Source organism: Cydia amplana, chromosome 13 (genome assembly GCF_948474715.1).
Source record: "Cydia amplana chromosome 13, ilCydAmpl1.1, whole genome shotgun sequence".
In the NCBI taxonomy this organism is placed as follows: domain Eukaryota; kingdom Metazoa; phylum Arthropoda; class Insecta; order Lepidoptera; family Tortricidae; genus Cydia; species Cydia amplana.
The window spans coordinates 859,171-875,124 of NC_086081.1; the positions used below are offsets into that span (position 1 = coordinate 859,171).

Sequence of the window (15,954 nt, forward strand, 5' to 3'; positions counted from 1 at the left end):
CGAGAGGTGTGCTGCGCTTTCTCCGAAGTTACTCGCGGCGAGTTACTCGCGGCGTTAGCCGAAGTTACTCCGAAGTTACACTTCCACCCCTGGAGCATATATATAGCTCTCGACTCCTCTCTGGACAGCCAATTAAGGCAAGCCAGAGCCGAGAGTCCTGCGGGTCCCCTTGGGGTCTACTCCGACCGACGAAGACACGCCGGAGACGGAGACCCTGACCGACTCTCTGGAGCACTCGGGTCCGTGGGGTCGTTACTCCCCAACAGCTCGCCATATTATTATTAAGTTAAATTAAGTTTTATTTTTATATTAATATTGGGGTATATAAATTCGAACAGGATAATTTTGAATACCACAAAAAGGTATCTAAATACTAAACCAGAAATCCTCTAAGTATACCTTTGCAATGCTTACGTACTGAAACGCTTATCAAAGCATTCTTGCTTACTGTTGCTACGACAGAAAGTACGACAAATATCTACATAGGTACATAATATATTTGTGATTTTGAAAATTTTCTGTTTTCGAAGTTACCCCAATGCACCTTACTAATTAATACAAAGAGAAAAATCAAAACTGATTTTCTGTTACCAAATAGAACATGCGGGTGAAGCCACCCAACACACTTGCAAGGTTTCCCGTCGCACCAAATTTAATTAAACCAGCTGACCCGATTTAACTTCGAAAACCTTCCAATTCCGACCATCCTGTTTAGTCCAAGAGGGAAACGACCCTTACCACTGGAGCGTAAATCCTTCGAATTCTAAAATGGCGGGAACCGCTGTCGGTAAAACAGCGCGTCGGTAAAGCAGGTGTTGTGAGGTGTTATGCTGTTATGCCCCTTTCTCTTTTCTACAGGTAACGTTATCGGGCCCTCTCACTCTCGCGGCTACGCGTGGCCAGGAGAAGCGCGGGTGCGGAAGACGATGTTTATAGTTTTAGTGTTGTAAACATTCCTATTTTTGTAATTTATAAATTAGAATTTCGCGACAAAAAAAAATACGGCCTTATGTACCTATAGTGTACAAGTATTTTATCATACAAGGTCAATGATATAAGGTAAATTCAGTTAAGAGCACCTACCTACCTTCAAACTCAAAGGCAATGATCTTTATTTTTATTTTTCAGAGACATAATTTCTGAATCGACATTGAAATACTAATTTCCGTCCAGAGTGAATGTTTAATTAGACCGATTTCGGTAAGTACTTACCTATTAATTTTGTTTTCTACGCACGTTTTGAGGAGGCTATTTTTTTAGAACAGAAGAATATCCAGATACAGCAAGAATACGTAAACCAGCTAATACATAACTTCAAAATATGAAGAGACCAGATTCTGCACCACCAAATCGCTCCCGCCTCCGCTCCGCTCACGCCCCCGCTGGTCTCCTGGCCTAGCACACCGGCGAGGCGATACGCGGCACTCGCGAGGACGTTAGCCCGCCGACCGCCGGCCGCCGCACACGCGTCGCGAGCGTTACCATGTCCCGCGTCCGTTCCATGTGTTACTGTTAAACTGTGCCCGGATCGGATCACTACTCTCGTTCACTATGGGTGAAGTAAGTACCGTTGTCTAACATCTCGATTGTAATCTTAAAACTATAAAACTACGGGTCAGCGCTCGCGTTACGTTTAATTAGCAACAGAATAGCAAGTTTGGAAATGTGTGCCGTGTAGAAAGCTTTTGTGAATGCTCGGTGACAGTGATTTATAAAGCTCGGGAAGATTTTCGTGGCCATACGCATTACTTACGCACTGGCCGCTAAGAAAAAAAAGTTTAAAAAAGTGCGAATTCCACACAAATCGATGTTTTGGTTTTAGCCTAGTTTTTAAACGAGGGTAATTTACCATTATACCAGGCGTAAACCCTGTCGAATCGAAATCGTTGATATCCGATAACACTTTATCAGGCGATTGTTCAATTTTATTTATTGAATCTATTGTCTTATCATTCTGAGAATTACCGTTAATATCGATTGTTATAAGTAGGTACCTAATCGTGGACTCGTTTATGAGTGGGTATTGTTTCGCTTGATTAAGCAATACCTATTAAATTACAAGTAACAAGGAACTTTGTTTCATTTCATTCTGGATTCCAATAAGAAACTGGTTCAGAGTCGTGAAGCGAGATTTAATCTGTGAGTTCTGTGACTCGACAGTGACTCGGGGTTAAACCATATAAACTACCTGACAACGCATTTTTATATAAGAGCACCTAGATAAACAGACGCCCTCATAGTGCAGCTGTACTAGGAAAACATTCAGGTAGGTATCTACAAATAATTTGTGTACCATAGACATTCAAGAATTTCAAATGTGTCTGCGGCAGACCTTAAAGATCATTGCGCTATTTTCCGTCCAGCTCTAGGTTTTCGTCAAAACAAACCACAAACAAACCAATAAGCGATACCTAAGATTTGGAGGTACAAACAACGATCTATCGCTTTCGAAGGTTCAAATTCTGATTTGTAGAGTCTGTTCGGAAAGAGAAGAGTCGTGGAATGTATTGGACCCCATACATTCCACGACTCTTTTCTTTCCGCACAGACTTTACGTCTATGGTTCTCTATACTAATCAACTGTCTATGGCCTAGGAAGTCTGTCAGTTCTACAGGTTTCCATTGCCGTGCCTACTAAACTTGCCATAGTCTTTTATGTCTTGATCACACGTACCGAGTACAGTAGCCAGTGGCGAGATAGGCCTCCATGCATGGCCGAGGGCACTCTCTTCTCTCGCCACTGTGATGAAGGCCTTAATATTGCTGATTCAGAACCGTGGACAAGAATTTCAGATCAGCGGGCACTAATATCGAAAAAAATTATGACTCTTTAACGCTCTTGCATATTTGAGCGACAGAGAGATTAGTTTTTCAAAGCGCTGGTAATAGCCTAGCGGTAAGAGCGTGCGACTTGAAATCCGGAGGTCGCGGTTTCAAACCCCGGCTCGTACCAATGAGTTTTTCGGAACTTATGTACGAAATATCCTTTGATATTTACCAGTCGCTTTTCCGTGAAGGAAAAATAAACCCAATAAGGGCCTCGTTTACCCTCTGGGTTGGAAGGTCAGATGGCAGGCGCATTCGTAAAAACTAGTGTCCACGCCAATTCCTGGGATTAGTTGCCAAGTGGACCCCAGGCTCCCATGAGCCGTGGCAAAAAGCCGGGAAAACGCGAGGAAGGTGATGAGAGCGATACGTTTTTCGACGTTGGCGGTAGGCCCTCTCAAGTCCATGTCTACGGTAGCCCTTTAAGATCCCGGATGCCCAGAGGTCAGTGCTCCGGTTCGTTAAAAGCATATCGCGTCCACTTTAGTAATGGGATAGGAGGCATTGTGTCCTGCCTGCTCCAGCCAAAGGGCTTGCGTGCAACGAAACGTAACGGTCGAAAGGTCATAACGCCAACCTACGTCAAGCCACTGTGAAATGATCGAATTTAAATTAAACTGTTGTGAGACATACTAACATTGAATAATTTTACGGTTTTGACTCACTTGTTTTAAGTCACTCGCGCGACATGTTTCGGAGAACCTAATAGGTCTCCTTTCTCAAGCACTAACAGACCGAGCAGCGTTCACGACGGCCGTGTATCGCGTACTACTCGCGTAAAATTATTTACTGTGAACTCACATTTTATAGACGTTTGTTTTATTTTATTTTTTCATACACTTCGTCGGGTAGTTGCACAATTTATCTCTGTTTGACATTTTGCTGGGACATCAGTTAGCCGCGACCAGTGAAACCTATGTCGAAACGTTAAATAAAGGTAATAAAATAAAATCGCGATAGACCCGTCTATAAATGTGAGTTAATAATATTAATATGAGTTCAAAACGCGAAAGTTTTAAATATTGCACTATGAAATTACCCTTCTAGGATTAGCATAACCATTAAGGCCAAGTCATAACCTTTCACACATGCATTAATATAGCAATAATCTCAAACTAGCCAACTAACTAACTAGGAGTATGCTAAATCAATTAAAGCGCGCCATGCATGGGCGCGCGCGCGACATGCGCCGGGCAAAAACCTTGGGAACGCCATTCACGTGCGATTATCGGGCGTAAAATAACATACAAACGTGTGCTCTTTGTATAACTGGCCGAATAATTGTATCAGATCGTGACATTACTAACGTTATACATCAGCACGTCAACCTCAAACTTATGAAGGCCAAAATTAGTGTGATTTCATGTATATTTTGTGTCTTTCTGAAACGCATGACTGCAATGGGTAACGCATGAAATCATGTGACTTTTCGTAGGATAATATCTGTCATCCTGATACCTACATTTTTAATTACGTTTCGTTAACACAAGTGTCAACTAGTTAAATACCTACGAAACATCAAGCGATGTTATTAATAAATCTATCTATCTAATACCTTTAAACGAGCAATTCTTGTATATCTATTTATTTATTTATTTATATGTATACCTACCTATATATTTCGGGGATCTCGGAAACGGCTCTAACGATTTCGATGAAATTTGCTATATGGGGGTTTTTGGGGGCGAAAAATTGATTTAGCTAGGTCTTATCCCTGGGAAAACGTGCATTTTTGAGTTTTTATATGTTTTCTGAGCTTTGCTCGGTCTCCCAGATATTAACTTGTAATCAGCTAAGTCCGATTTGCGGAAAATTTGTAATTTTGCGACGGCAAATGTATGAGAATTATAAGGTTCTGGTGGGGGAAACGGCACCGCTTTTAGCCTGGTAACATCGAAGTGACTGCGATCTAATATTTATGCATTCGACACAGTTCTAGAGGTCCGGTATGCTAGTTTTCGCCAGTAAAATCGATACTTATAATTTACACAGTTGTAATATACTGGGGCCGGGGTCCCGTTGTTTCCCATAAAGTTTTAAGTCATAATGTATTGTTTGTCATATTATCATTAGTCATAAAACTGAAACCGTTAACATTTCAGGATTTTCGTTAGGTTATCCCATAGATAGGTTAGGTTAGGTTTGTTTTATGGCAATCCTGAAAAGTGACGCGTTTCTGAACCTAATGAATTATGAATAACGAAAATTCGGACAAACAATACATTATGGCTTAAAACTATTTGGGAAACAATAGAGACCCTCTGAGGCCTTTCATCCAATAAACGACTTCATAAAATATTAATTCCCCAATAAATCCACCAACAAACTACCTGTATACTGGAACATTTAATGTAAAATTGCAGCTGTTGACCGACTAAATAGTAAATAGCGATCTCATTATGCAAGTCTCATATAAATATGGATGATATTACTTATTTTACTTTATGGCTATAATTTACATATATGGCAGGCGTTCTGGCCATATCTGTCTCATATATATGTGGAATTGGAGCAAAACTTATTAAGTAATGACGCATAACCAGTTCCTATCAATATGTACCTTAAATGTAACCAAGGACCTTAGGGAGGTCGCACACGGCGAATTATGCAGCCATTCTGTATCGATGCATTCGCAAAAAGGCTGCGATACATATTTATTAAATTAAATTAAATATGTCCGGTTAATAAATCCTTACACAAAATGTTAAGCTCCAAAATTCCAATCTGAAGCTTTACTTTCACTGTCCTGTGTGTCACACACACACACGAGATAAGATAACCGTCCCTTGCTACACCGACGTATGCGCATACATCAGTGAAAGTTGCCCCAATTCCTTACTTCCTGGCGCGTTTCATTTCGCCCCGTTCGGACTCTAATTACGTAAATAAACGCTAAATATAGAGGAACACACGCTCCATTATATCAAACACAGGTGTTGGTTGGGTAATCCTTATTACAGAGAGATAAGGTCTGTTGTCTTACCACAGAGTTCCTATGGCCACCTGCTGTCTCCATCATCAGATCGGCTCCATGGCACATAATATTGCAATGACACCTGACTTACACACGTATGCAAATTTTCAGCTTCATCGGCAACCGGGAAGTGGGTCAAATTTAACTTGCAAGATTTGACCCGTACAAACATACATATAGCCGTTACATATATTGCTTACAATATAGGTACATAAAATGCAAGTAAAAACTTGTAAAAACATCTCTTGGAGTTCATCTTCATCGGAAACCGGGAAGTGGGTCAAATTTAACTTGCAAGATTTGGCCCGTACAAACATACATAATTATAGTTACATACATTGCATACAATATAGGTACATAAAATGCAAGTAAAAACTTGTAAAAACATCTCTTGGAGTCAGATCGAGTTTAGAGAAAACTTGACAAGTGAACATTGACGTTCGAACCTGATCGGTTAAATCAACAACACTTTTTTCGATGAGGCACCGTAACCGACCTCAGTTTGATAGCCGTTTTCGTTTAATGTTGTACTCAATATTGAAGTTTTCCTTGATGTTATTATTAAGCCGTGATAACTCTGCGAACAGAAAATCAAATTGGAGATTATATTTCCTCGCTTCAGATTTAACTACTAGATATGGTTTTGATAAGACCTCGACAATCGTCTTGCTTGATGATTGGCGTACATCTCACGAGTTTCACTTCATTTGAGTTATGTTCAAGGTCGTATCAAAATAAGATCAATACCGTAGCACGTTGTGAAATCTGAATCGGCCCCCCTGTCACTTTAGGGCCACCCCACATCTAGCGTCTCCCGAACGTCGACGCCTCACCAACGCCCGCGCGGCGTCGACGCCGGGCTCCCACAGCGGCGACGCGACGCTGCGGCGCCTCTCGAACGTCAACGCCACAACAACGGCCGCGCGGCGCCGACGCCACGCCCGCGCATAGCCTCCGCGACGCCAGCGGCGACCAACGTCCAGTCAGACGCTCCGACGCTCGACAGCCGCCACTGACGTCGAGGAAGCGCGCCGCTAACGCGGCGCCGACGCCGCGCGGACGTCACTGCGACGTCGACGTTCGAAAGGCGCCGCAGCGTCGCGTCGGCGCTGCGGGAGCGCGGCGTCGACGCCGCGCGGGCGTTGGTGAGGCGTCGACGTTCGGGAGACGCTAGATGTGGGGGGGCCCTTAAGGGCCAACAGGACGGGTCATTTCTCCGTACAAACGTACTCGACTGTTTCCTCCGTGGTTTTAGAAGCTAGAGCAATGATTTTTTCAACACAGATTATTATTGTCAATATCTGTGTCGGACTGTTTTGCTTTTTTTTTTGATATTTTTGTTTTTTAAGGCGCTAGAGCCCTTCAAACATGGCCAAAATGGCCTAATTTATTTTGCCGCAATGAGAGGCGTGGTATTCAAAAGTTAGCCAAAAAAGCAAAACAGTCCGACACAAATAATTTCATAATCATTCTTATTTCTAAATTTGGTTACGATTGGTTAAGTTTTAGACGAGGAAACAGTCGAGCACGAAACCTCGTTCTTAAGATTTTACGCGGGATTTTTCGCCTAAGCTGCAGTTGTCCCTATCGCACTAATTTTAGGGGCGGGGTCAAGTTTCTAAATACGTAGAGAGACAGAAAAGTGATGGGCAATAGTCTATATAGATAGATAATCTAGTGATGTGAGAAGTTATCGATAAACCATAACAAAGTCGCGATTTGCCTCTTATTAGTTGGCGAAGTTAGTGAAGTGAGTACCTATTGCACTTTTGCCTCAGGGGATACCGTTTAACACTAGTATTTCTTGGTTCATACAAAGCTGAGTAGACGCACTTTTATTTTATAAATATCTGGGTGACCGAGCTTCGCTCGGAAAACATATAAAAACTCGAAAATGCGCGTTTTCCCAGAGATAAGACCTAGCTAGATCGATTTTTCGCCCCCGAAAACCCCCGTATAGCAAATTTCATCGAAATCGTTAGAGCCATTTCCGAGATCCCCGAAATATATATATGTCGGAGCGAGACACCAGAAAGACGTATTGCAGCATTACAGTTCATAGTTAGACGCCTGTATAAAATCGATTAGCAATGTTTGGCGTATTGTTGAACTAAAATGACAGGTAGAAGGCTTTGGAACGTCAAGATGTGTACCTATCTTGAGTGAACGTAGGCACGGGCAGGCATTTTTGTCGTTATGTTGGTAGACTGGTCAGGCAGGTTTACCAACTTGAATTGGAGGCGGGAGCGGTTGGCTCCGCCGCTGGAACTGGCTGCCTTCTTCTTGATCGGACCGCGCTAGAGATCGGACGTTAGCCAAGCTCGTGCCTAATTCGCTACGTTCCTGAAGGCTTACACCTGAAGGATTATTCTGAAAGCTTATAGATTCTCACGTTGTTTAACCGTTTAGCTAAGTGTTTTATTCCAAGTGTTATTTTGATTTCTTATGTGCCATTAGAAGCTTACTTTTGTAAAATAAAGAAACTATGTGTTGTTTTGAAAAGATGTGTCCCGCCGAGTTTGTTGCCGGGTTAAATCTTCTCGGGTCAGAGGTGTAGGGTTGGAGCCGGTGTAGTTTGACTTAAATAAAGATTTGAACGATTTCATGTGATCTTTTTATTTTTATCGAATCCGATTCCATCGTAAGATCGTTGTTATTTTGATGATTTAGTACTGAAAAAATAGTAGGCACTAGTATGGTTAATGAGTCCGAATGTTTATTTCATGCGTTGGTAGCATACCTACTATTTTGGCTGTGAAGTAATATATCTAGGTACTACCCCCACGCGCCCACCGCCATCGGGACCATCCGTCCCCGACATCAGCAAGTGGGATAGATGCGGAGTTTCATATATTGCTTACACAGCCACCTGGGAGCGTGGTGTATTTCTGGTGACCTACATTCCATAATCTGGACACTTTGTAATGGTAAGCTCACGTGTCTAACCTTGATTGAATGGTGAGTGTAATTCATTGTTATTTGGTGAGAATTATTGTGAAATTGTGAATTATGATTGAGGCAGTCGAGCATAGCGGTCGTTACGTGACGTCATCTCTGGTATCGCCGCGTTTCTTTACAATTAATTTTTGTAATCCATTGAGATCGAGGCGATCTCGAGTTATTTTGATGTGAAATCCATATTGTTAATTAAAATCAAATATTGGCTGTCGCGACGTGATATTATTTCATCGCTCACTTGTGAATCTACCCTCAATTATTGATTTGAAAATACAATTAATTTTTAAAATCCGTTGAAATCTAAGTGATCTTAAGTTATTTTGAAGTGAAATCCATATTGTTAATTAAAATCAAATATTGGCTGTCGCGACGTGATATTATTTCATCGCTCACTTGTGCATCTACCCTCAAAAAATATTTTTTTTTTCATAAAAATACAATGCACCGTTAGAAATTGATCCTGCTGATTTGCCAATGCAAGCATTATGTAATCTTTACCCTGTAATGTTTAGTAATTAATAAAATTGCGACAAATTATTGCTCGTAATGCCGTGATAGATCACAAATCGTGTATACTATGGAAACATGAGCTACGCATATGAAAATTAATGTTACAGTGTCCTGCAGCCGGAGCCGAGCGAGCTTGCGGACGCCATTGCGCCCGTGATACAGAGGCGGCTGTGCAGTATCTTCTGTGCTGGAGATTTGGAAATAAAAGGACAGGTTTCGTTCTAATTGTTTATTAATGAATTTTATTTTGAGTGTAATGGCGAAGCATAACAGTCGAACGTAACTAATAAGCTGTCACTTTTCGTATTGGCCCATTTTACCGTGTTACTTATTTTTGGAACACATGTTTGTTTGTTCATAGAATGAAAGAAAACGCACTCATTGAAGTTTAAATTTTATTCTGAGATTTTTGAAGTCCCGTATACATTGGAAACATGTTTTTTTTGTGTCTGTTACCTTGCATTTCATAAACCTTTTGAGTTTAGCCTGCATACATGATAAACCTGATACCGTGCAAATGATGATTTCAGTAACAGCCAGCTATGTTGAACCACATCGTGTCTCTCGCAATCTGCCGCAGCAACGGCAACGGCAAGCGGAAAGGATCAGCCTCCGTGCTTGGGTTGGACCTCACCACCACCACCTTTGACTTGGTCGCGTGCATCATACTTTATTAAGCTGGTGAGCAGTTCCCATTTCGTTGGGATTATTTTGAGATGTTTTACTTCTGCATAGAAGTCTTGAGCGAGTTTCTGTTGTTAAAGCTAAAGAAGAAAGCTATCTTTAGTGATTTTGATCAGTAAAGTTCAGTTTCAGTTGATCAGTTGACGCTGATAGTACCAATGGTTCTGAGTAACATGATTTAAAGACCTGTTTTTATTTTCTTTTTTTGGAATACACTGTTAAGATTGTTTTGCTTTCGACGGACTGAAAGCTTGTACTTTCGTAGGACTGAAATTACGCCCGATGGACTGGGCACTACTGTTTTGCTTTCGATAGACTGAAGGCGCGCCCGATGGACTGGGCAATACTGTCATGCTTTCGATGGACTGAAGGCACGCCCGATGGACTGGGCAATACTGTTTTGCTTTCGATGGACTGAAAGTATGCCCGATGGACTGGGTATTGTTTAGTGACCGCATCAGAAGTGCCGGAGCATGTAAGAGGTGCACGTGGTCTGCTTTTTATGTGCAGAATGCTCTTTGCGAGGAGTAGCACTTACGCGGCTGAGATGGTTACTTCTGACGAGGGTCTGGTTTCTGCCGAAGGACTGGCAATGCACCGAAGGACTGGTGTTGTTTTGTTAAAAATGAATTCCCGTTTATGTACTGTGTTCATATGAGTAAAATTGGAACTATCAATTCAGAATGTTATTTATTTTAAGATGTCTTACAAAAATTTTGATCACATATGACCAATTTTTTTTTTAATGCCAGATTACTTCCCCGTAAATTGATACTGATGACAATAGTAGTGATACTGTCGAGCAATGAATTAGAGCTGTTGTGATTTGTGTTTTTGCTGTTTGGGATTGTTCTGGTTTCACATAAATTTGAGAGTATCCGCCAGATGGAGGCGATGATTATTGGAGTGTATCCGTTAGATAGCGGCGATGATTACCGACGAGTATTTTTATTTAGTCGTTGCTCGATGGACTATTTTTGACTAGAGAATTGAGGATTGTTAAAGTAATCTAGAACAATTATTTTTTCTGGTTTGATTGAAAACAAAGTTTGATTTTAATAGTAATTTGAGTGAGACCCAAATTGTTGGTCAGGAATGACCGAGCGATGAGATACTGTGCTGTATATTTTGTTTCAGTATCAAATGCATACACCCACACACGAGGACGTGTGTAACGCAGGACGGCCGTGTCGGAGCGAGACACCAGAAAGACGTATTGCAGCATTACAGTTCATAGTTAGACGCCTGTATAAAATCGATTAGCAATGTTTGGCGTATTGTTGAACTAAAATGACAGGTAGAAGGCTTTGGAACGTCAAGATGTGTACCTATCTTGAGTGAACGTAGGCACGGGCAGGCATTTTTGTCGTTATGTTGGTAGACTGGTCAGGCAGGTTTACCAACTTGAATTGGAGGCGGGAGCGGTTGGCTCCGCCGCTGGAACTGGCTGCCTTCTTCTTGATCGGACCGCGCTAGAGATCGGACGTTAGCCAAGCTCGTGCCTAATTCGCTACGTTCCTGAAGGCTTACACCTGAAGGATTATTCTGAAAGCTTATAGATTCTCACGTTGTTTAACCGTTTAGCTAAGTGTTTTATTCCAAGTGTTATTTTGATTTCTTATGTGCCATTAGAAGCTTACTTTTGTAAAATAAAGAAACTATGTGTTGTTTTGAAAAGATGTGTCCCGCCGAGTTTGTTGCCGGGTTAAATCTTCTCGGGTCAGAGGTGTAGGGTTGGAGCCGGTGTAGTTTGACTTAAATAAAGATTTGAACGATTTCATGTGATCTTTTTATTTTTATCGAATCCGATTCCATCGTAAGATCGTTGTTATTTTGATGATTTAGTACTGAAAAAATAGTAGGCACTAGTATGGTTAATGAGTCCGAATGTTTATTTCATGCGTTGGTAGCATACCTACTATTTTGGCTGTGAAGTAATATATCTAGGTACTACCCCCACGCGCCCACCGCCATCGGGACCATCCGTCCCCGACATATATATATAAATAAATAAATAAACAAGAATTGCTCGTTTAAAGGTAAGTATTAGATAGATTAGATAGATTAGATAACCCCTCTGTGACGCAATAGTGATTGACAAAAACTCTATTCGAACTCCGAGTTTCTTGAATATACTCTGGGTAAACAATACAAGCCTCGATCAAAGAAGTGATTCTGGAAAAAACAAATATCTCTAAAATCAATTTAGAAACGGAAACGTTTTATCGTCCGCATCGTATTACGATATTAAACAGCAATTTTAGTAATCGCCTGATAACGTATCGACATGACGGACACACTAGCGTTTAGTCACGTTCCTAGATATATTTCTTGTTTAATTGCACACGAATAGACTTCTAGAGTTCTCTCAGACTCCGCTGGTCCTAAAAATAAATTAATAAACTAAAAAGCAAGTAATTTTTTTCACCATATCGTTGTTCTAGATGGCGCCGCCATGCGCCATTTGACAATGATTTGCCACAATTTTTTTTCTAACAATCTAACGTCACCTAGTGAGTTACTTTAGTGATTTCAAATAAATGGTTTTATGGTCGCGGAGGCCTAAGCCCCTACAAAATATATGGAGCTGAAACCTCGCTAATGTGACTAATTTTACACTAATAATAAGAGATATTCTTAAGATTCCCTAGCGAATGCGCTGCGTGTGCATTTGAGTATTTGCTTCCTAATACACGCCTTATTTGCACAACTCACGCAAGCCTCGCATAAAGCGCGCCATGGAAAACAACATGCGTCGTATTCGCTAGATCTATACGCACCTTTATTTACTAGTATCTGGTTCCACCGAACTAGGCAACACGATTAGCTTGAGCTGAATTGTATCAATAACTCGTTTTCTCGATCGATAACACGTATCTTTTAAGGTCATGCTACCTAGACGCCATAGCGGACTGAGACCGGCTATTATTTATATCGTTCTGTTTTCTTTTGTTAACAAATTACTAACAGCAATTAAAGCATCGGTCTTGTACTTGTACTTTGTAATTAAAAAAGCGGCCAAGTGCGAGTCGGACTCGCCCATGAAGGGTTCCGTATTTTGGGCGATTTATAACGTATAAAAAAAAAACTACTTACTAGATCTCGTTCAAACCAATTTTCGGTGGAAGTTTACATGGTAATGTACATCATATATTTTTTTTAGTTTTATCATTCTCTTATTTTAGAAGTTACAGGGGGGGGGACACACATTTTACCACTTTGGAAGTGTCTCTCGCGCAAACTATTCAGTTTAGAAAAAAATGATATTATAAACCTCAATATCATTTTTGAAGACCTATCCATAGATACCCCACACGTATGGGTTTGATGAAAAAAAAAATTTTGAGTTTCAGTTCGAAGTATGGGGAACCCCAAAAATTTATTGTTTTTTTTCTATTTTTGTGTGAAAATCTTAATGCGGTTCACAGAATACATCTACTTACCAAGTTTCAACAGTATAGTTCTTATAGTTTCGGAGAAAAGTGGCTGTGACATACGGACGGACAGACAGACGGACAGACGGACAGACGGACAGACGGACAGACAGACAGACAGACATGACGAATCTATAAGGGTTCCGTTTTTTGCCATTTGGCTACGGAACCCTAAAAATCAAGCATGCACATAAATAAGGTATATATCTGATGAAAGTAGCGAAACTATTTAGGTTACACAGAAGCTATACCTTCACTAATTTTGCGTTCTCGTTTTTTCCAGTCGCTGCTGAAAGAGGATCCGCTCTCCAGGATCCAGAGGGAGATAATAGAGGTCACAGAAAGAGAGAGAGAATTCAAGGAAGGGCACTTCAGGGTGAACAGAATGATGTCGGAGTCGACGATTGAGATGAACCATCAGAATGGTCACATGAATGGTGACGCGGAGAAACCGCCTCGTACGTTGAACCGTGCTGTATCCACGTCACAACTCCTCGGGCCTATTGCCCCGTCACCCCCCACACCACCGACCTTGCTCAACACAAATGGCTACACCAGACGCTTCACACCTCAGAATGGAACCAAAGGCATCATGCAAAGGTTCATAGCCAACAAAGGGAAACTCCCTACAAACTCACCTATGACGCCTACATCGCCTGCCGCGTTTGCTCCACCTCTAATCTTCACACCTTCCCCTGTAGTGGCCTCTATCAGCCCTACAACGCCTATCATCACACGCACGCCCGAAGGCAAACCCGTGCGAAAAGGCTACGTACCTGTTGAGGAGAAAATCCAGAAAGAGCTTCAAGAGATGAAGGATAGAGAACACGAGCTGAAACGGATGAGGAAGAAGCAGAGGCCTTTTGATTTAGAGTTGAGTGATAATGAGACCAGCTCCGAGTCGGAGGACGAAGAGATCCCGATGCCGGGGAAATTAAAGGCGACTAAATCCATAGGGGAGCTGTATGAGGCTTTAAATGATGAGCTACGGTCACCGTCGCCAAGGAACAGCTCTGGACATGAGTCTATAGGAAGTTTGAAGCCGGCAAAATCCTTGGCTGAGCTGTGTGAACTCAGTCCGGGCCAGGAATTCCTCGCGCCAAGTTCTACAAGACTCATCGCGCAGTGGGAGTCCATCATACAGCAGAAACACGAAACTGGTGCGGCCTAACTGGTGTCACGAGATATCGTATGATAAGTCCAATGTGATCGTCGCTCGGACGCGGCGCTGAAATGTGTGTGGGTTTTGGTAACTTTATGTAGTGCGAAACACGATACGGTACAGCGGACAGTCTAATGAGCAGGTCGTGAGTGTGAGTGAACGCCTGGTGAAGAAATTACAGCGGTTTTTGTCCCGCAGACTTCAGCTGATCGATTTCTTTCATCGATCAGTCGCGGCGCGCAATTAATTTTCTCCCGATCGCGAACAATGCAAATGATGGTTATCCGTAACAGCAATTATCTCGTGCATGCGCTGTTGGAAAGCGGCCGATACATGATCCGAACTCCTCGAAGTGTGAGTAAAGTTTCTTCCTATTGTTTGGTAGCTAAATACTGAAAAACCTGGGTGTTTTGCGTCGCTTTCCCAGTCCGCGGGATACGCCGCCGGCGCCATTGTGCTGGCTTTCTTGGCGCTGTGAGAAAACTTATGATCATAAAAACCGATGATTAGCCGGGAATTCGCTCCCAGTGCCACAATAAAGCGATTAATAACGCTATTCAGCATGACGTGGATTGTTTTCTGTTTCCCGCGTGTCACCGCGGCTCTGTACGTGTGGTCATTGCGTTAACTACGCCAATAATCGTTATATATTCATCTGTCGAGAGATTAGGGAACTTTCTATTTCCACACAGTAGGAGATTGATGGATGAGTGTTTGGCCGAAGCTGGCCTTCGAATGTTTTGATGAGCCGAGCATCTCCATTCGTGATCATATTTCACGATCATTTATAACTCTAATGAGCGTTCACTTGGCCCGTCAATTGGGTCACTAGTATCCCTTTCGATTTCTAGTATTAATGTACTTAACTCTTCACTTTAACGAGTGCCTTTGAAAGTCAGTAGTGTCAAATAGCGTGCCTTATTTACATCTAGTTCTAGTGCACAGAAATTGCTCTTTATTTCTTTCAATTTTATATAATATCCTAATCTAATGCATTTTTTACATTCCATTCTAACTTTTAACTTTATTTAAGGAAGCAGTTCAAACAATAATGTTAATTTGAGGCAGTTACTAATTAATTATTATGATTAATTGGTGCGTTATGTTATGAAGGTAAAGGCATCGACCTTGACTATATTTTCTTGATGTTTCTTTTTCATTTCTTATGCAATGTTGTTGCGTATTTTTATATTCTAGTGCATAGGCAAAACAACCATGTCACTAGCCTTAGATATAGCCATAAAATGCGGTGTGTGCGGAATGGGACAGTGTCATAACACGTGTTTATGTAATTGAATGAAAGCTTGCAAAAGATTATAATATATTGGGTTCTGTGTTTTGCATTTTATACAGTATTTTTTATAAGTGGGACTGTAATTAGGGGTAGTTTTTGTGATTATTCGTTG

At 41.6% G+C, this 15,954-nt stretch overlaps 1 protein-coding gene across 1 annotated transcript; it reads left to right on the forward strand.

Moving 5' to 3' along the window:
- Positions 1 to 1,415: 1,415 nt before the first annotated feature.
- Positions 1,416 to 14,783, forward strand: LOC134653313 (uncharacterized). Its single transcript, XM_063508639.1, has 2 exons — positions 1,416 to 1,560; positions 13,670 to 14,783. Exons 1-2 carry the CDS (start codon positions 1,552 to 1,554, stop codon positions 14,555 to 14,557), a joined length of 897 nt encoding a protein of 298 aa, XP_063364709.1. The 5' UTR covers positions 1,416 to 1,551; the 3' UTR covers positions 14,558 to 14,783.
- The last annotated feature ends 1,171 nt before the right edge of the window (positions 14,784 to 15,954 follow it).